Here is a 21,544-nt window from a genome sequence, read left to right on the forward strand (position 1 = left end):
CTTTGGCTTTGCGGCAAAATAAACGAATTTCACACTCTTGCTAATCTTGCTAATGATTGATTATAGATTACGCCTTCCCTTAAATCGCCATCCCATCCTATTTTACTTTGTTTCGTAAAAATAAGATCTTCATAGAATTTCAAGCTCATCATCCCTCTTAAGTTATTATTTTTGTTTATTATTATTATTTTTAATATAATTCTCCCTTGCAATTGCAGCCAGCCAAAAGAAACAAGTTAGATTTGTTACGCCCTGCCACTCACAGTCTCGTTGGCCATTGTAAGGAAAAAAATAGATTTGGTGCTTTTATTATTGGAGACAAGATGTTAGAAAATAAAAACGTCAAAAGATATATTGATTAATAATAAAATAAAAATTATGGAAGCCCATGATCAAAATAATACTCCATCCTTCCCTTTTTATAACCAACTTCAAATTTTATTACGTAAATCAAAAAATTAGTTAAAAATAATAAATTGATAGAAATCGAAAGTTTTTTCTCTAAAATACTCTTATTTATGGGAGACAAGATTATAAAAAAAATAAGAAGATTATTATAATAAAAAGAATTATGAAAGAGAAACAATGTGTGATGAAGAGAGATGATAGTTCTAGAAATGAGACAATAAATATATTAAATATTAAAATAATTAATTAATTGGGTAAAATAGAAAATTTGCTATAAAAATTTAAGACAACTTATAAATATTGTTTATATTTAGGAAAAAAAGGAAATAGTAGTTATTACTTATAAAAAAAAATAAAAAGAGTATTTTGAAGTGAGTAGGGTGGCAAAGCCCAGAGGTATTAACATAAAAAAGGTTTGAACTCTGGATATTTAGGTTTTATTTGGTTTTTTGTTGGCGCTTCTAGTCATGTTAAGACGGGGGGGACTAATTTTGACATTATAATCATGCACTTACATTCCACCATATCATCACCACTCGAACCAGCCTGGTGAAGCTTTAGTGGCTCACTTTACAAGTATAGCCGTATGTGGCACATTTGGTAAATTCAAAATCAATCATTATTTTCTTGGGAAATTTGGTGAGAAATATATGTTTGAGAAGTTTATTGGCCAAAAGTAATTTATGTTCCCCGTCTCTAAGAATTATAACTCTTTCAAGTATGTTCAACTTATCTTTAACAACGTGAAAATTTTTTTCAAAAATAGAAATGATTTGTATATAACTAAAGATATATTACACATGGCTTTAAAAAAAAAACTGCACTTGCTAAAAATAAGTTGCAAGTACTCAAATTCAAGCACTTCTAACAACTAAAATTTTTAAACAAGAACTTTTTAGGGGAAAAAATTATTATACAATACACATAAGCAACCTAATTACTAAAAAAATCCTTCAATAAGTGTAGGGAAAATTGATAAAAAAATTTCTGTTTGAAAATTTAATTGACTAAAAATATCTGAATTTAAGCGGGTGTAAATATAATCTGTAAGTACAACATTTTTTTTACTGTATGCAACATATCTTCCATTATACTACCTCCGGTCCTAATTATAAGACCTAGTTGACTTATTTGAGGAGATTAAGGAAGTAAGTTAAGTTAGTTATTTGTAATAAATAAGTGTTGTCATTCCTAAAATATCCTTGCTAATTAAGTATATTGGCTAGAACTATCATTATTAGAAGGATTATTTTAGAAAAAAATGCATAAATATGAGAGACAAAATGGATTGAGGTCTTATAATTAGGACCAAACAAAAAATCAAACAGGGTCTTATAATAAGGACCGGAGGTAGTATGTAAATAACTTCCGTATCAATGATTATTACACATCATTGATGATATGTTACACACAACAAAAAATATATTACACTCACAAATCATAGTTACATTCACCCAAATTCAAGTCCTTGTGGTCAATTAAATTTTTAAACAAGAATTTTTTACCAATTTTTCCATAAGTAAATAACATGAATCTGTTATTATTTTTTATACTGAAATTTGTTATTATAAGTTGTTCACTTGTTGTAGGACATTTTAGTAATTAGATTGCTTATGTGGGACTGCACAATAATTTTCCGTTTTTTCTTTCCAATTTAATCTGGATGTATTTATTTTCTATAGCCAATACAAGAATACACGTAGCTTATTGTAGTTAAATATTATACAGTCATAAAAAATCAAACTAAAAAAAGAGGGCAAAATCTACATCAAACTTCCAAAGAATATGTTTTGATATAGATAATATACAATTTTTCAAAAAAAAAAATGATCCGTTTTTTTCAAGAGGTCTCTAATTTTTCTGAAAGAAAAATTGTGTGCGTAGCAATTCCGCAGGACTGGCAAGATGGCAATTTATATATAGGTTGCTTGATCCAATGTGCTATCATTTTCGCACCTTATTTAATGCATATCAAGTATTGGAATGGCAAGGGCAAAAGGATACGTAACAGAAGTTATGGGAAGGTGGATCCTTACTCCGGCGAAAGTGGAAGAGTAAAGGACTTATTCATGAGAACAGAAGACGATAGAATAAACCATCAACAAAAGCTACAGAGAACCAAGGAACTCCTTCATCAGCCTCAAAACGGGGTTGCGGTGAGCATATCCTTCCAACCTCTCAAGCATGATTCCATCCATCCGAGCTTGAACTCCATCAGAAAATGTCCAGTCCTGAAGCAGTTCCTTCAATGTATTATCTACTTCAACCAGGGCATTCCCTGCGCCACTTAAAATCTCTGGAAGAGAAGGTCGGGAAAGTTCCACAAGAGTAACCTGGCACAGCTCAAGCACATTTACAAAGTAAACTTGCAATTCTTGGAACCAAGCTGAGCTTATAAAATGGTTTTTACTAAGCAAACCTGTCTGTCTTGAGGTATATTAGCCTTCAATTTCGCTATGGCAACGGCTCGAGAAAGCCCACCAATAGCATCAACTAAACCATGTGAAGCTGCGGCTTCACCAGTCCAAACTCTCCCCCGTGCAACCTCCTCCATCCTTTCTACCTGAACAAAGTGTAGCTTTAGCTTAGACTTACCAAAAGGATGAAGAAAGAAGGGGAAGGAGCTGCATATCTAAAACAAAAACGCACAGTCATTGATCTAGAAAAAGCCGCCTTATCTCGAAATTGTTTATAAATATGCTGTGCAGACTTGGCAAATAGCTCTGCTTCGTCTGGTCTGTGCAAAATAAAAAAGAAAAAAATTGATAACACGCGTCTTCCCTAGAAATCATACATTGCTGACAACATAAAAAAGTAACAGCCCTGAAAATCATACCATGAATTGAAACACGAAAAGGCAAGAATAGGATTTGAAACACAAAATTCAGTAGAAACCGGGGGATAGAGACAAGCAGGCCAGATAAGTATATCTAAATAAAAGTCATATGCTAAATTTTACAACCCCCGGGCACTGTGCACCCCTGAGATGACCTTGTAGTGTCTGGAACTAGACATTGGGATCATTCCATGGGATTTCTCTTCTTTTTCTACAGTCAACTTGCAAATACCAACTTGATCATTTTTCCAAATTACTGAATAGAGAAACCCTACAGTGGCCATGCCAACTACACATGTTAGAATATTGAGTATGTCATGGATAGGTTAATGAGTGTCTTGATCAAAAGTAGAAGATTGGGTGTGCTCTACTTGTAATATCCTTTATATTTGGTTTATGACTATAAGTTGACACACAGGATGCCTAGCCAGGTAATTCAATGATCGCACTCAGAGTGTTCTACATTTCTCTTCCAGGTGGAAGAGCGAGTTTGAGGAAAGAGCAAGCCTTCTTCAGTTGCTTAATGCGAACCAACAAAAAAAAAAAAAAAACTGCTTTCATTTCAGGGCTGTAGCTTTATTAACTCATCACTGTTCGGAATGGCAGCGTCAAAGGATGGATTGGATTTTTCAGCATTCAAGGTTATCTTATACCTGTAGTTTGCCATTTAGGATGCTCAAGCCACTTTGGCTTTGATACCATGAAAATAATTCAGCGGATATCAGGTCTGTTTTTTGTATTCATCCTCAGAGGAAGAGTCAAATATAAATAGGGGAAGCATGGCAGCTGGCATGCCATTGAATCCCTATAAAACATTACCTCAATACTAGAATTTAATGGGAAGGGGAGAGATTTTGAGAATAGGAAAAGAAACAAATTTGCATGGGCATCAAATAAAACCAAATACATCCATGATAAAACACAAGTGCAACTTATCTATGCAAGGGCTAAGCAAACGTCCATTACACTTAAACTCCTCAAGTTCTCATCCCGAAAACTGGATTCAAGGATAGAGATATATCCAACAAGGAACACAGCAAATGCAAAATAGTGAGTGATGAATTTCATTTATCAAGGAGGAAAATAAATGTAATCCTCCCCCAAGTGAGTGAAATAGGATAGAATCAGCAGATCATAGGATCACACCATAGAAAAATAAGATAAAGAAGAAGAAGAAAGATAAACTCCTCTAGCTTTAAAGAGGCTAAGGATGCTACTACAGTCAAATCCTTCCATAGCCTCTTTCTGACCCTCAAGGGTCCAAGAAGTACCCCCTCTAATGGTCTATCTCTATCCTTTTGACGTCATACCCCATGAGACTGGTTAGTTACTGACACCCTGTCCATTTTCTACTCCTGCCACCTCATCAACAGATAATACACATTGGGATTCCTTTCTCTTCATTCTCCTTTCATACTCCTGTAAAACATTAGGCCCCAGCAGCTTTAAGCCCTTCAGGGTATGAACCACAGATCAATTTGACACTAAGTACTTTTAGAAGTATCATGCAGTCCCCAAATGACTGCCTAATAATGTCACGCAGCAAAAGCATCATGGCAATATTTGCCTATTAGGATTGCGCTTCCCTCCTCAAAATCCTAACAGTTGACATATCAGATGGCAAAGTAACTGGTTAGTATTGTCTTGTTTCTCAGAACGTTAAACCTGAAATATATTACCTAAAAGGACGTTGTTCAGCAGCCAGGACCTCAGCATATTTTCCCCTTGATATAATTTCCTTGTTGAAGCCAATCTTCTCATACAGTTTCCCCAAGTTAAATTTTCCTACGAGAATTAATCTATATCATCAAATTAACAACAAAATTGAACTGAAATACCAGGACTTCATCATACTGAGACTATTAGTTTCCTATTTGCGGCCCACTCCTTTCACCTCTATTTTACAGTTTTCTTGTTGCTATTTTTTCCCCCCAAAATTTTGGGTCAAACATTATTCATAACTTCTTGGCGCCCCTCTTCTTGCACCTATAAAACACTCAGGTTCACCTGTGACCACTCCAATTGATCCAGTCAAGGTAAGACTTTCTGCTACAATAGTCCCAGCTCCCATTGCCATGTAGTAACCTCCACTTGCTGCAACATCAGATAATGACGCAATGACTGGTTTCGAGGCAGCCAAAAGTCTGATTTCTCTCCACATCCTGCAGATTTTGACACCACAAAATGGTCTGCAGTAAGATATTAATATAGATTTCCTTTTTTACTACATCCATTTTTCCCCGAAACAAAACCACCAAAGTATCTAGCATTCTATTTGTAACCGAGATCATGGACGTATTTCAAATATAACAAGATCATTAAGGATATGATTGAAAGATTTGCTGAAAAATGCTTAAATTAAATTAAATATGCCTAAATGAGATTCATTTCCTCAAAGAATTATGCATTTGTAAATATCCATTCTACTTGTTTGCTACCAAGAATTTCAGACCAACACAAAAATTTTTGTTTCATTTACTCTAAATATAGCTTTGACGAAGCCAAAGGGAAATTTTCAGCACTTACAAATCAGAAGCAAGGGCATCACCACCAGGACTGTCAATTCGGATAATAGCAGCCTTATATTGTCTGGACGCTGATGAGCAAAAGAATACCAAATGTGACTAGAAGTATCACATCATATAAACAAGTGTTCAAAAGATTAAGCATAGGACTCAAAATGTGGATGGAACTTTTAGTTAGAGGAGCATCACTCATTATGGACCTTTCTTCACACCATATCTAACAACTTTCAACAGGAAATATTAGCTTGGTCAAGTTTCTATTCTGGTGCAACTTGCAAGGCCAAGGAGAATTCAAGAATAAATGTTGATCGCAGGAAAGTACCTCAACTGGGTATTTAAAAGCACGGTGCTGAGATGAGAGAATTCTGCCACTTTGAGCAACAAAGCATTCACTCGGTCATTTTTCTATTCAGTTGCAACTTGCAAGGCCAAGGAAAAGTCAGGGATAAATGTTGCTGGCAGGATGAGGAAAGCATCTTGACTGTAGGGGTACAAGAGCGTGGTACAGGGATGAAAGAGAATTCTACCCGTTGCCATATATTCATGCAGTCATACCACATTGTAGTATTTATAGCATTAAGTTCCTGACTCATTCAATATCCCAAACTCAGATGGAATAGCTTGCACAAAGATCTTGGTGGACCCACGAGTTCGGACGGTTACATGATGCCTAAAGATACTGGCTAATCCACTTTTATTGAACTCCTTCCAAAACCCACAAGCTACTTGACATGTGTACTTCAGTTGAGAGTTAAGAAGAGTGCTTTATGTTAATTTTAGTACTTCCAGGATAAGCTTGCGAAGTCAATGTTATACAATGTGAGTACTGAGAAAATCCTGTGGAATGGGTATTAAGAATATGGGTTTAGGCTTTTAGAATGCAGTCCAATCGCTTTCTCATTCTCCTTTCTTTTTCAGTGTGGTATCGGTTTACAATCTTCACCCACGAACAAAGACCAAGTCAAAGCACATCTAGTTCTCGGGTCAACTATTTATTTTCGATACATTATTAAATGAAGAGACCTTGGAAGTCACCTATGCATACCAACCTAGGGTTTCCTCTAGCCAATGTGTCTCTTTTTTCATGTACTTGAAATTTCACGTCTCACAAATTAATTAGTTTTCCTTATCGCAGCCCCCTATCCCCAGTCAACTTCCTCTTGTTCTTGTCAAATTTATTCTTCAAAATATTGCATAGGAAAACATAACTCTGAAGTCATATGTTACCAAAAGAAACAATATGTAAACTTCCCATCCATTATCAATATCAATATCTATATATATATATATATATATATATATATATATAATCCATAGAAATCCACACTATTCACAAGCCATGCACCATGTGGCTCAACTCATATTTTATGTAATGCACATGCCCCTGTTTATTTACGACAATAATTAATAACGTAATTATTCTAAAAGGAAAATAGCCATGATGATGCATAATGATAACCTCAACAATCAATGCAATGTATCAGCTTAATTACGCTTCGCTGTTAAGTGTACTGTGTACCTCTTACTTTGCGAATCTTCTCAGTGAACTGCTCAGCAATAATACCCGATCTAGATGCACTCAATGGACCCTTGACACGACTAATGCTCCCGGAGGCTCGTATGATGGCTATCAGGTCTTTACCACCTGATATTCCAACAGTCCATCTCTTAACTCTACAGTATTTCCTATGTTTAATAAGAAAACAAGACAGTCAATACATCTTATTCGATGTAGCATCAGTAACCAATAGAAGTCAAGTGAGAAAACAGGTCATAGTAATTAACATGAAAACTGTGATTTATAAAAACATGCTACAACTTTTAAGAAGGTTACTTTTCTGGCTATATGAGTGCAAGTCACAAACTCCACAGTTCCGCAGATACAGGGTATTGAAATTATGTCAAATGAAGTTTCATGTACATCGTAATCATTTCCATATTCACGGCAATATCCAGACATAAGAGTATTATCAAATAAGATTTAGATATCATCACAGGTGCAGCAGTATAATTGTCAAGCTTCTGACAACTACTTGACAATTCTTTGAAATTCCCAAGCATAGATAACCGGGGACCTCAAGATTGTTTTAACATATAATGACTTGAACCTGGTCTACAGATGCTAAATCAAAATTGCCCCTACATTTAAGCCTGTAACACCTCTTACCTCTTAAAGCAAAAAGTTGGGGTGAAAACATGGTTCCAGATTGTTACGCTGCCAGAACGTAAAACTAAAGAAGAGAGAAACCTGGCTACTTTAGAATACTTTTGATGCCGGAAATTACGTGCAGTTATTTGGTTATGAAAAATATTACCGCCATGAATAATGGCCAGATGGTGAATGCAGAAGGTCGAAAAATTTTACTGCTACAGTTAAATCAATCCTCTGAAAAAAGGTAGAGGAAGACCAAAGAAAACACTCAATGAGATTATTGAAAAGGACCTCTTGGTTGATAATTTATCCAAATATTTGGTTTTTGATAAAGCTCAATGGTATTGTGTGATCTATGTAGCCAATCATGCCTGGCAGGATAAGGTTTCTTCTTGTTGTTGTAGTTGCAGAGTTAAATCAAAGATAAGGAATATATTTTTATGAAAAAGATAAAACGACCATAAACTTTACAAGGCAAAGGATGTGTTCAGAGTTTCTTTAGACGTTCCCAAAGGTGACTTTCATCTACTTCAAAGAAATAGCATAATCTATTAGATACCATCACCAGAAGCTGACCAAAAGAAATTGGCAACCTGAAATTCACCATATGCAGATTTCCATTTGTTTTCAATCCGAGTCTCTCCTTCAACCTAGCAATAACCTGCAAAAATTGAATATTCCATATCCTTTAAAACTCCATGATATTGCTTTGCTTACATCCTTAAAAGTAAAATTATGAGCACCATTATCAATGGTCAGTACATAATAACATAGTCAACAGTGAGAACAGTAAAAAGCTTCCTGAGTGAGCTGAAGAAATCAAATAAAGCCACCATACTCTGGAGGGACAGAGACGATAAACTCACCTCAAACTTTCAATTTCAATTTAAAATCTATCAGTAGATGATATTCTATACATGATTTACAGTAATAACAAAGAGCTAGCGTAAAATAGCTTCAAGAATTTTGTACCTCATCCTCATACATTATGTTCGTAATGAAGCCTTCTTCTTTCAACCTGTCTACTTGATAGACTCCTTCATTTATGAAATTCTCAATCTCTTCTCTCTTTATTCCTGTACAAATTTGGCAGAAGTCTATAAGTTAATTAATCACTTCAAGGTTTAATTACAACTTCAAATGAAGGTGAACCTCTTGAAGAAGAGACTTTATCCAGCCAATTTGCATAAATATTGTCAAGCAGTGCAGTCATCATCTCACAAGTTTCTTCAGACATGGTTCTACGAGTAAGCTGATCCCCCGCACTCTTGTATTTCCCAATCTTTTCAACTTGAGGTTCAATACCTATGTTATCTAAAACACCTGAAAAGAGGGGGAAAAAAACAAATTATATAAAAATAAATATTTGATCCACGCTAAGTGTAGAGATATGATATGATATGTAAATATTATGTAATTATGATTAGGATTTGATAGGATATGATATTATCATAATGAGCCATTAATGCAGAGGCTCCCCTCACTTGTATATATATGTGTATATTCTGATCAATGAAATACAAGAAAATTATTTTCCATATTCTTTTTCCCACATGGTATCAGAGCGTGCGACCCTTTTCTTCTCTGGCTGTTTATTTTCGGTTGCTACAGTATCGAAAATAAACTTGTGAGTGTGTGACCCTTCCACGGAGCCGTTTTGAGTGACACCGCCCTAACTAAACGTCTCCCCTCCTCCAGATCGGCCACACCTCGACGTCCGAAGGCCATCTGACCAGCGTGTGATCATCACACGCCACCTGCAGCTTCGCCGGAGATTTATGCGCCGGCGAGTGAGGGCACGTGGGACGTCCATTTCACCGGCGACCTCAACGACTGACGGCAACTCCTGTTTTCCGGCGAGATTGCGATACCTCCTTGGTGTGGGTACGGCGTTGGCGTACTATTCATTGATTTTCCAATGATCTGCACTATTCATCCACGTTCTGCACTGTTCATTGGCCTTTCGGCACTCTGTTTGTGTCATTTGGCTCTGTTTGCAGCTCCCTGTGTAGCTGTTGACCTGTTTTACTACTTTGGTATTTGTTAGGTGATCCAGGTATCGTGCTTTATGTCCCTGTGTGACAATCTTTCGCATTTCTTTTGTTAGTGCACTTCGTCTATGGCTGAAACTAAATTTGTCTCGGAGCTTGTCCCAACTATTACTAAAATTACTGATCACAAGTTGACTTGGTTAAACTATTTGGATTAGAGTAAAACCATTCGTCTCTATTTGCGGAGTATTGAGAAGGAAGACCATCTGACCGATGATCCCCCAACAACTGATTCAAAGAAGGCCTAGTTAAGGGATGATGCACGGCTATTTTTTTAGATCCGTAACTCTATTGACAGTGAGATTATTCCTTCTATTAATCACTGTGAATTGGTTAAGGAACTAATGGATTATTTAGATTTTTTGTATTCAGGAAAAGGAAATATCTCTCGTGTTTACGAGGTTTGCAAAGCTTTCTATCGTTCTGAAAAACAGGATCGCCCTCTCAAAGCCTACTTTATGGACTTTAAGAGGATGTATGAAGAGCTGAATGTATTGATGCCTCTCACTACTGATTTGAAGGTTCAGCATAAGCAACGGGAGCAGATGGCTATTATGAGCTTTCTTACTGGTCTCCCACCTGAGTACGACACAGTTCGCTCTCAAATCTTATCCGGATCTGAGATTTCTGACCTTCAAGATGTGTTTTCTAGAGTAATGAGAGCTGAGAATCTCTTGCCACCAGCTGCTAGTACTCCTACAAGTGCCTGGCTCAGTAAGGGCCCCTATAAGACTCGTAGTCCCAGTGATAACCGCGGGGGTTCTACCCGTGGTGGTTCAAAGCAAGGGGGAGCTCCTTCTGACTCCAACGAGATAGTGTTATTACCACAAAGAACCGGGGCATACAAAACGCACATGTCGTAAACTTTAGAATAAACAGCAACGAAGTAACTCTGCCCACGTGGCTACACAAACCAGTGACACAGTCCCGATTTCTGCCGCTGAGTATGCCCAGTTAAAATCTGCTACGCTGTCTGTGAGTGCCGCGGCTACAACAGGTAATAATGCTACTGCCCTTGCTTCTTCTTCCTCAAAGTGGATCATAGATTCCGGGGCTACTGATCATATGACAGGTAATCGCCATCTCTTCTCCTCTTATAATGCTTTTGCTAATCAGTCAAGTGTTTCTATTGCTGATGGTTCCCGGTCTCAAGTTCTCAGTTCTGGCACTGTTAATCCCACACCCTCTATCTGTTTGTCATCTGTGCTAAATGTCCTTAAACTTGCTTTTAATCTCCTATCTCCCAGTAAACTCACCTGTCAATTAAACTGTTGGGTCTCACTTTTTCCTTCTCATTGCTTGATACAGGATCTTTTGACGAGGCGGATTATTGGTAGAGGTTATGAATCTGGCAGGAACTATATACTGGATGATCGAGTGTCTCATGCGGTAGCTTGCACTAGCTTTGAAGTTCATCGTCGATTGGGTCATTTGTCTTTATCTTCTCTTAAGAGAGTTTATCCTCAATTTCAGCATTTGTCGTCTTTAGATTGTGAGTCATGTCAGTTTGCCAAGCATCATCGTCTTCCCTTAGTGTCTCGTGTCAATAAACGGGTTTCATCCCCTTTTGAGTTAGTCCATTCTGATGTTTGGGGTCCTTATCTATAGAGTCCAAAGCAGGTTTTAAATACTTTGTTACATTTGTTGATTATTATTCCCGAACAACTTAGTTATATTTAATGAAACATCGTTCTGAATTGTTTTCCCATTTTTGTGCCTTTTTGCTGAGATTAAAACTCATTTTAATGTTTCTATTCGCACCTTACGAAGTGATAATGCTAAAGAATATCTCTCTACTTCATTCCAATCTTACATGCTTCAAAATGGTATACTTCATCAATCGTCTTGTGTTGATACACCAGCTCAAAATGGTGTTGTAGAAAGAAAAAATCGTCACCTACTTGAAGTAGCACGTGCACTTTTGTTTCAAATGCAGGTTCCTAAACCTGGAACTGCATGCTTTCTTATTAATCGAATGCCTTCCTCTGTTCTTGATGGTAACTCTCCTTTTTCTACCCTCTTTCCTTCTAAGCCTTTGTTCCCTGTTGATCCTAAGATATTTAGGTGTGTTTGTTTTGTGCGGGATGTACGTCCATCTATTTCAAAGTTAGACCCCAAGTCTCGTAAATGTGTCTTCCTTGGATACTCTCGGGTCCAAAAAGGTTACTGTTGTTTCTCACCTACTCTCAATCGTTATTTAGTATCTGCAGATGTCACCTTTCAGGAGTCCACACCATATTTCTCGTGTTCTTCCCCACCTGCTCCACCTGCGGAGGAGGATGACATTTTGATGTACTCTGTCACTTCACCATCACCATCGTCGCACGCATCCGCTCCTGCACCCGTTCAACCATTTGATCGTGTGTATACACAACGGTCAAAGGAGATTACTACCGCCATGCCAACTTCTATTCCTCCCTTGTCCGCTTCGCCATCAGATCTTGAGTTGAGCAACACTGAACCTTGTTTTGACCCTAATCCTGAGACACCTCCTGTTCCAGACCCGGATGCCTCTCTTGATCTACCCATTGCCCTTTGCAAAGGTAAACGTACTTGTGCCCATCCTATTTCATCTTTTGTTTCCTATGACCACTTGTCTCCTGTGTCCAGTTCCTTTGTTGCCTCCCTAGATACTATCTCTGTGCCCAGAACTATTCATGAAGCCTTGGCCCACTCGGGTTGGTGTGCTACAATGGAAGAGGAGATGGCGGCCCTTGATCATCCTGGTACATGGACCCTGGTCGATTTACCGGCAGGCAAAAAGGCCATTGGATGTAAATGGGTGTTAACTCCGAAAACTAAAGCTGACGGCACACTTGACCGCCTTAAGGCTCGCCTTGTGGCTAAAGGTTATGCACAGACCTATGGCATTGATTATTCCGAAACCTTTTCTCCTGTTGCTAAGCTCTCATCTATTCGTCTGTTCATCTCTCTGGCTGCTACTTATGATTGGGATCTACATCAGTTAGACATTAAAAATGCCTTCTTGCATGGTGATCTCCATGAAGTAAGCACCTGGGTTCGTTGCTCAGGGGGAGCGTGGGAAAGTATGTCGCCTTAATGTATAGTTTGAAGCAAAGTCCTCGTGCATGGTTTGACCGGTTCAGTACTGTTGTACAAAATTTGGCATGAGCCAAAGCAAGTGCGATCATTCTGTATTTTATCAACGAATAGCGGCTGGCATAATTCTCTTGGTGGTGTATGTAGATGACATTGTGATCACAAGCAGTAATGGTTCGGGCATCTCGTCCCTCAAGTCCTTTCTTAATTCCCACTTTCAGACGAAGGATCTGGGCTCTCTAACATACTTTCTAGGTATTGAAGTTATGAGAAGCAAGAAGGGCATATTACTGACATAGCGCAAATATGTTCTTGACCTACTGAAGGAAAGTGGAAAGTTGGGAGCAGCACTGACTAATTTTCCTACGGTTCACAACCCACTCCTTGACGCTGATGGGAGCATACCACTCGATGACTCTCTTGATGATGAGAAACGAATGCTTGAGGCTCAAAAGAGCAAACCATTTGAGAATCCTGAGAGGTACAGGAGAATGATTGGCAAGTTAAACTATCTCACTGTAACTCGTCCGGATATTACTTATCCAGTCAGTGTACTAAGCCAGTTCATGGCATCCCCGACTGTCAGACAGTGGGAAGCCTTGGAGCACATGTTACATTATTTGAAGGGATGTCCAGGTCGTGAGATATTATACAAAAATCATGGCCATACAGACATTGAGTGCTTCTGTGATGCGGATCATGGTGGATCAAAGGCCACGAGACGGTCTATTACAGGATACTGTGTCTTTGTGGGTGGGAATCTGGTATCCTGGAAAAGCAAGAAACAAAATGTGGTGTCCAGATTGAGCGCAGAGGCAGAATACCGAGCTATGGCACAGTCTGTATGTGAGATAATCTGGATATATTAGCCACTAAAGGAAGTTGGCCTCAAAACCACTTTGCCAGCAAAGTTGTGGTGTGACAATAAGGCTGCCCTACATATAGCCTCTAATTCTGTGTTCCATGAACGTATCAAACATATTGAGATTGATTGTCACTTTATCAGAGACAAGCTTAAAGAGAACTTCATCTCCATTGGATATGTGCGTTCTAGTGATCAATTAGGCGACCTTCTAACTAAAGCTCTGAATGGGACTCGTGTTGACTATCTGTGTGACAAGTTGGGCATGATTAACATTTATGCTCCAACTTGAGGGGGAGTGTAGAGATATGATATGATATGATTTGATATGTAAATATTATATAATTATGATTAGGATTTGATAGGATATGATATTATCATAATGAGCCATTAATGCAGAGGTTCCCCTTACTTGTATATATATGTGTATATTCTGATCAATGAAATATAAGAAAATTATTTTCCATATTCTTTTTCCCACACTAAGGAATAGTCATCAAAGGACACCAGAAGTTGGAGAGTTTATCTTGAGCTCTCTTAGAAAGAAAAATGCTTTAAAACCAACCAAATCATGAGATGATGCAAAAGCATTAAAATAATATTGAAGCAACTAACATTGTAGGGGTAAGGGTAATATGTACCAATTTACTGGAAAGACATATTGGCACCAATTTTATGAATAGGTTATATAGCAAAAAGCATAAATTGGTGGTGCCAAACTTTAATTTGAACTATATAAACCTACCTGCTGAAAAACACGTTAATGAATAACAACAAAACTGGAATAACCACCAAAAGAAGAGACATACAACTAATTCTTTTACAAGAAGGATCTGCCTACATGCTACTCCCTCCGGTCAATGATAAAAGACGTTAGTTAGGTTTTCTCACAAACCAAGAAACATTAGTTAAATCATTAAATATGTTTTAAATTGATAAAAGTTACATATTTTATCCTTATTAAAGAATGTGACTGGAAAGTTCTTTCCTCTCTCCCCTACATTTAATTCTCTCCTCCTTGTAACAAAGGGTAAGAGTGGAAAACTGTCATTAATTACTATGTAAACCTCTTATATTTTGGACCAAAATTTTCTTCTAAAATACTTGTTATATTATGGACCAAAGGGAGTATATGCAAATTGCAGACTTTCCTAAAGGAATCATATTGCAGATAAGAATCTGTGAGTTTTAATACGCAATAGATGCACAAGGTCAGCCATAAGTAAAATTCTATTTTAATTATTGAAACCAATTCCCCAAACACCTCAAAAGAAAAAGGGACAAATTAAAACTCAAAGGTCTACTATCTTGACTCAAATCTTGTAAATAGGCACGGAAAAGCAAAGTCAGCTTACCTCTGAGGAACGATGCTTGAACGGTGAATCCAAACAACGAAAAATAAGCACTTGGAGGGGCATATATTTCTTCACATGCACATGCAAGATAATATTCTTTTTCTCGGCACGAAGGGACATAAGCCACAACAATTTTTTCTACAAAAGGAAACAACCATCAGAACTTTTCATGAGGATCAAATATTTTTTGTAATGGTTAAGTTTTTGCCTGAGAAAAGGAGTATTACAAATAACCTTGAAGATAAGTAATTCATCATAAATTACAGACATATAAAAACCATGTAAGAGATCCCAATAAAAAGCATATGGGACCTTCACTTAGTAGCTGAAGAATATGGAAGGGATATGTTATTCTCAACTTTCTTTGATCAAGCTCCAAAAACATAATCCTTCCCAACTACATTCTTCATCGAAAAGTAAAAATTCAACACATAGTATAGTGAGCATGAGTTTTGCCCGTGGTACAAGCTGAGAAGGCCTTCAAGTGAGAATGTGTTAAAGGGATCAATAAATCAAGCTAGGGTTTTTCCAAATTACAACCTCAAAAAGTTTCATGTGAGAATTAATTTTAGGGAAAACAAAATAAAAACTCAAAACATGGGATGTTGGCATGTGTTTTGCCCATGGTTCAAGCTCAAAAGGTTTTTGTGCTTTGTGCAATTTTGAAGCATAGAAAGCTTTCATGTGAGGTCAGTGATGGATATATTGGCTAAATTAATCTTGGATCTTCTCCTCGTATCTTAAACTTTATGATGAATTGATCATCCACATAACTGTCAGCCATATAAGACACCATTCAAGCATTATAACTTTATAGTCATGCACAGGCAATCAATCAAGCAACAGCCAATCCGATGCAGCCAGTCCTTACAACCAAGAGTCCCATGATCAACCTGACTTGTGACGAGTCAACCCTCATTCATTATTCATACTTATAATGAAAGTCAATTTTTGGTAAAGATTAAATTAGGAAATTAAAATTTTTTACAAAGGGTAACTAGGTACCTATCTATCAATATCAGCCAAAGTCAAACTAATAGAACTCTCAAAGACAGATGAAAACTCATTTTGGATTGAAAGCTGATTTTTAACTATTGATAGGAAATTCGGCACAAAAGTTAAGTTGATGTAGAAACTAACTGTATAGTGTTTATATAGGGCAATCCTATATAGCACAAAAAATCTTACATTTCTGCGGTAGTGTTTGGATATTTCTCCATGCCTTTATCTTCTATATAAAAACTGTAACACAGGCACAGAGCTGAACATACCAGATCTTTTGAAATTCAATATTTGCCTTCGAATTTCTTCAACTTTAGCCCATCCACAATTCAAATTATCAATATGGAGATAGATACCAGAAATACGAGGATCATATGCTGCTTTTGAAAAGTTCTCACAAATTTGAGGTAGAGATAGTCCTTGAGAGAAAGGACTCTTGAGCTGCTCAGATATCTGAACATGTGAATGAACAGAGCATTGTCATTTGTCAACAAAAAAAGACTTTCTTTTTTTTTTTTTTTCCCCCCTCGCAAGCTTACCCAGCCATAAGCAGAAGAGACATACAAGTAAACGAGAATGTCTTTTGCCTTTTTCTTTTTTTTATATGTATAAAATCTGCTAAATTGTTTCCTTGAAAAATATATATCTCTCTGCGCTCTAGTCCTTGATTTTTTTTCTTTATATAATGAATCTCTCAGAGTTCGCAACTCTCTATGGGTGTCTATTAAATAATCCCAGAGGAGTAAAAGTACAATTTGATCCTTGAAAGGAGACTAGCATGTAGCAAGTTCTTAAGTTTGACCGCCTGATTCTGGGATGAGTAAGAGATATAACTTTGAAGGACCAAACTCTTTATTCTCTGAAAAAAGTAAATACCATGAAAATAGCTAGCTAAAATTAATATCCTTCGCTGAACAAGACCTTGAGGAATCCAAAAATTTCAAAATCTGCAGCGAAACCTCGAATTCAACTCCCCAGTAAATAAACCATAGATAGGAGAAATGAGAAATATCATTAACTTATGAAGAAAACGCCCAAGTCAATCCACCACTTGCAAAGAATAACCAAAATACTCTAAACATATGAGAAAGGATGAGAAGGATACCCGGCCTCGCAGCTTCATTGTGAGAATGCTTCCCCTGCGAACACCCTCCAAAGGGAATGCAATGAGCGTCTTGAGCTTCAGAAGAAATTTACTCCAACCAGTGGTGGGCGCAAAATCAAAGTCACCCGTCGGATAATCCTCGTCAGCAAATCTGACACTAGAATTATTAATGCCCCCGTCAGGCCTGGGCTCCTTGTCAGCCAATTCTTGTTTCAATTTTGAGTCGAAAGAATAGGAAGAAGAATGGAAGGCAACGAGTGACAGGAGAGCGGGGGACTGAAAGGGTGGGAAAAATTGGGAATGAGACGGAGGAGAAAGGTGGAGGCGGCATTGAAATGGGAAATGAGAAAGAGGAGCAGAGAACGAGGAAGAAGATGACAGAGTCGCGACAAATGCAAGGGAACCCCGAATGGAGCTGCCACGAGAGCTGTGGAGAAGCAGCTTCCACATTTCTACGATCACTGATTACTACTGTGCATTTCCGGGCGATCGACGTCGGCTCTTAATAAGGGACGTCAGTGTTTTTTTTTTCCTTCCGGGTGAAAGGGATGGTATGGGCATATTTCACTGTATATATGTGACAGTGGTATTTCTTTCTTCCTCTTGAAACGGATCCATCTGCCCCTTTCATTTCATCTCATCTTTAACCGATTCTGGTGCAATGTGAACATTTTATATAATTAAATAATTAATAAAAAATTCCAATATTCAACATAAGGTTCATCAAAAAAAAAAAATTTAATGCAAGGATATTGCATCCTTCTATCCTTATTATAAAGACTTTAAATTATAAAATTTAAGATCTCTAACTCATTATAAAATTTTCTAACTAATTAATCAAAATTTTTTAACTAATAATTTTTAGAAAAAATAACATAACAATACCTTTTAGAGTATTAACATGATAAATGGATAATTGTGTAAGATTTTAACCTATCAAAATCGTTACAAGAATTGTCAAAATCATAACATGTATTTTTCGGTCATTTTTCCTAATTTTTATTAAGAATAATGTTAAAATTTTACCCAAAAAAAACTAATTTTATCAATTTATAATGGTGGCAAAAAAAAAAATGGAGCTTTTTTGTTACAAACTTACAAATATCACTATGGCCCACTCTTTCTTTCAAACTCCAATTCAACCTCTCTCCTTTAAGGAATGTTTGGATGAAACCAAACTATAGTTTGAAGAATAGCTTCTGAAAAATAGATTTTGTGAAAAAGTGATTATGAGAAGTGAGAGTGTTTAGATAGTTGTTATCGGAAACATTTTTTACATGTGCAAATTACTAAAAAAGGCATAAGTTAATATGATAATTATATAATGGATAGATTTATAATATATTTTAATTTCAAGAAATAAAATTGTTAATAAAATGTTTTTACTAACATAATTAATAATATATAAGATAATATAATTAATAAATAATTAATATGTATATATATTTATAAATTATAAGATTAAATAGCGAAAGACCGAGTATAGAATGAAGAGTGAGGCATCAATTATAGGGGCTGTTTTATTATATGCTATTGGGCCCACTTGAGCCAAAAGCAACTTCAAACCATTTCCACCAAAACCATGGTTTTGGGGTTCAAAACTATGATTTTACTCCAAGCCATGGTTTCACATTTTTCCTTCCTATTTGGCTGACTTTTTCCCTATTCCAAACCATGGTTTGAAGAGACATCCAAACAGGTCCTTAGTCTCTTATTAAATACTAATTTATGAAAAATAAAAAAATAAGATAAATTAATTATTATTTACAAAAAAATTGTATTAGTTTTTCTAAAATATCATATTTTATTATTTGTAATCTTGTTTGTGTAATTAACAAAAATAGTTTAAGAAAATAATTATAAATTTAAAAATATATTAAAATAATTAAAACAAATCTTTTAACTAACTATTACCGTCAATGAGTATTTTGCAGCTCGGGTTTTAAGGGGGTGTTTGGATAGAAACCAAACCATGGTTTCAGAAGTGCTTTTACGGATTACGAAGTAAATATGTGGAGGAGGTTACCTCGTTTTGCGGAAAAGTGATTCTGAAAGCTAGGTTTTGGTTTTGCCAAACACCCCCTAAGAAGAACAACAGGTTATAACGCGGAGGTGAATGAAATTGCTGCCCTTTTCATACATTTTCTCTTAAGCCCACCATCCGATACTCTTTTAATCCGAGCATTGGATGAGGATTTCTCTTTCGTGAGGATTAGATTAGGAAAAATAACAAATAAAAAAGGCTGAATATATGAAATTTCAATTTAAGAAGTTAAGGATTGCGAATTACAGAGAAGGTATTTCTAAATTAGAATTTTAAAATTTAATGAAATGATTTTTTTTTGTTCTTTTAAAAAAAGTTCAATCCCTCGCCAGCGGGTTGCCAGCACCGGCCACTGGTGGAATTTTTTTTTTGTCACAGTTTTTTTTTTGCCATGACCAAAAAAAATTCCACTAGCAGCCACCACACCGGTGGCCGACGCCGACAGTACTGGCTGGCCACTAGTGAGGGGTTAAGCCTTTTTTAAAATGAAAAAACATAAAAGGTATTTTTGTCATTTTATTAAATTTTAAAATTTTAATTTGGAATAACTTCCTTCTCTTGGATTCACAATCCTTAGCTTTTCAAATTAGGATTTCATATATTCAGCCTTCTTTATTTATCATTTTTCCATTAGATTATTACTTTTTAACTTTATTTTATTTTATTTTGCCTACCAAATGACCTATAGACTTGCTAATAATTTAAGAGTAATTTCATCTAACAAATCTTATACTACCTCCAGTCCTTATTATAAGATTTTATTTGAGTGTTATTTTAGTCATAAATATAAAATCCCGATTCATTTTGTCTCTCGTATTTATATTTTTTTACCAAGTCGATCCTTCTAATAATAATAGTTTTAGGTAATACACTTGATTAATAAGGATATTTTAGGAAAGATAATACTTATTTATTACAAATAACTAACTTAACTTATTTTCTCAATCTCTTCAAATTAATCTCTTTAAATTAGTCAACTAACTCTTATAATTAGGACCGGAGGTAATATATTCAGTTTGCCAAAAAATATTCCGACATATCATTGTAGTATTGAAAAGGAAATCAAGTTATTACCAATATATATAAATAGTAAGTCTAAGAAAATGTAACAATTAATTGGTGTAATTATAGATTTAAAAAAAAATTAAGTGAATGTTATAGAATATAAATCTTGGCTGTCCTCTTGGTTTAGTAAATGTTACTAAATATTATTAGACTATGTGAAAAAGTTAATATAAATTTTGGTCTTTTAAGTTTGTCTTTAATTTGGTTTTAATCTTTCAAATTTTAAACTATAGGTTTTAGTCATTCAATTTTTTTTATTTAAAATTTAATCCTTATAACTCAATAAAAACTAGAATTATTTTACCCATAAAATATCAAAACCTATTATTTAAAATTTGAGGAGTCAAAACTAAAATAAAAACAAATTTAAAAGATTAAAAATTATATCAACCCTATATGAAATGTAAATCTTGTATGAGAATGTGGCTGCATCTAAACAAATACACAAAAGGACTCTCATGCTCCCCCGAGATACGAACTGCAGAGAACAAGTCTTCGTCCGGTTCCATGTACAGGATCCTAACCCACACCTGTTCCATCTCTTTATCACACACACACACACATCAATCTATAGTTCTATACACAAACACCCACACACACTTGCCACTTGCTGCTTACATTCAACACACATGAAACATTAACCAAACTAAATTGGTATATTATTTCTGATTTATGATGTAAATATAAAAGTTAGTTGACTAATTTAAAGAGATTAAAAAAAATTAAGTTAGTTATTTATAATAAATATGTGTTATTTTTTTTAAAATTTGACTAGAATTACTATTATTTAAAAAATTATCATTAAAAAAAATACAAATATAAAAGAGAAAATTTATTAAAATCTTATAGTTAGGATCAAAATAAAAATCAAATAAAATTTTATATTAAAGATTAAAATAATACTTAGTACACACTCCGTCTATCTCTCTCTATATATATACCTGCAACTGCCTAATTAATCTTAAAATTAAAACAAAAAATCAATGTCTGATAGAAATTAACGTGACACAGTAATCGGCCGCAGCTACGGTATATAGATTGATAGTTGAAGCTTAAAAACAGAACCTGAGAGCTTAAAT

General features: G+C 35.7%; 1 protein-coding gene across 1 annotated transcript; it reads right to left on the reverse strand.

The window, feature by feature from the left end:
- Window positions 1-2,054: 2,054 nt before the first annotated feature.
- LOC114721905 (serine protease SPPA, chloroplastic-like) lies at window positions 2,055-17,871 on the reverse strand. The gene is made up of 13 exons (XM_028907796.1): window positions 17,357-17,871; window positions 16,521-16,704; window positions 15,250-15,387; window positions 9,074-9,244; window positions 8,894-8,997; window positions 8,515-8,582; window positions 7,289-7,455; window positions 5,771-5,840; window positions 5,252-5,406; window positions 4,924-5,029; window positions 3,058-3,145; window positions 2,828-2,971; window positions 2,055-2,741 (listed from the first exon to the last, which is right to left on the reverse strand). The coding sequence occupies exons 1-13, from the start codon at window positions 17,804-17,806 to the stop codon at window positions 2,517-2,519; spliced, it is 2,070 nt and encodes a 689-aa protein (XP_028763629.1). The 5' UTR covers window positions 17,807-17,871; the 3' UTR covers window positions 2,055-2,516.
- Window positions 17,872-21,544: the final 3,673 nt, after the last annotated feature.

The sequence above is a fragment of the Neltuma alba genome, unplaced genomic scaffold (genome assembly GCF_004799145.2).
Source record: "Neltuma alba isolate B1F8T4 unplaced genomic scaffold, ASM479914v2 tig00012074_pilon, whole genome shotgun sequence".
Classification (NCBI taxonomy): Eukaryota; Viridiplantae; Streptophyta; class Magnoliopsida; order Fabales; family Fabaceae; genus Neltuma; species Neltuma alba.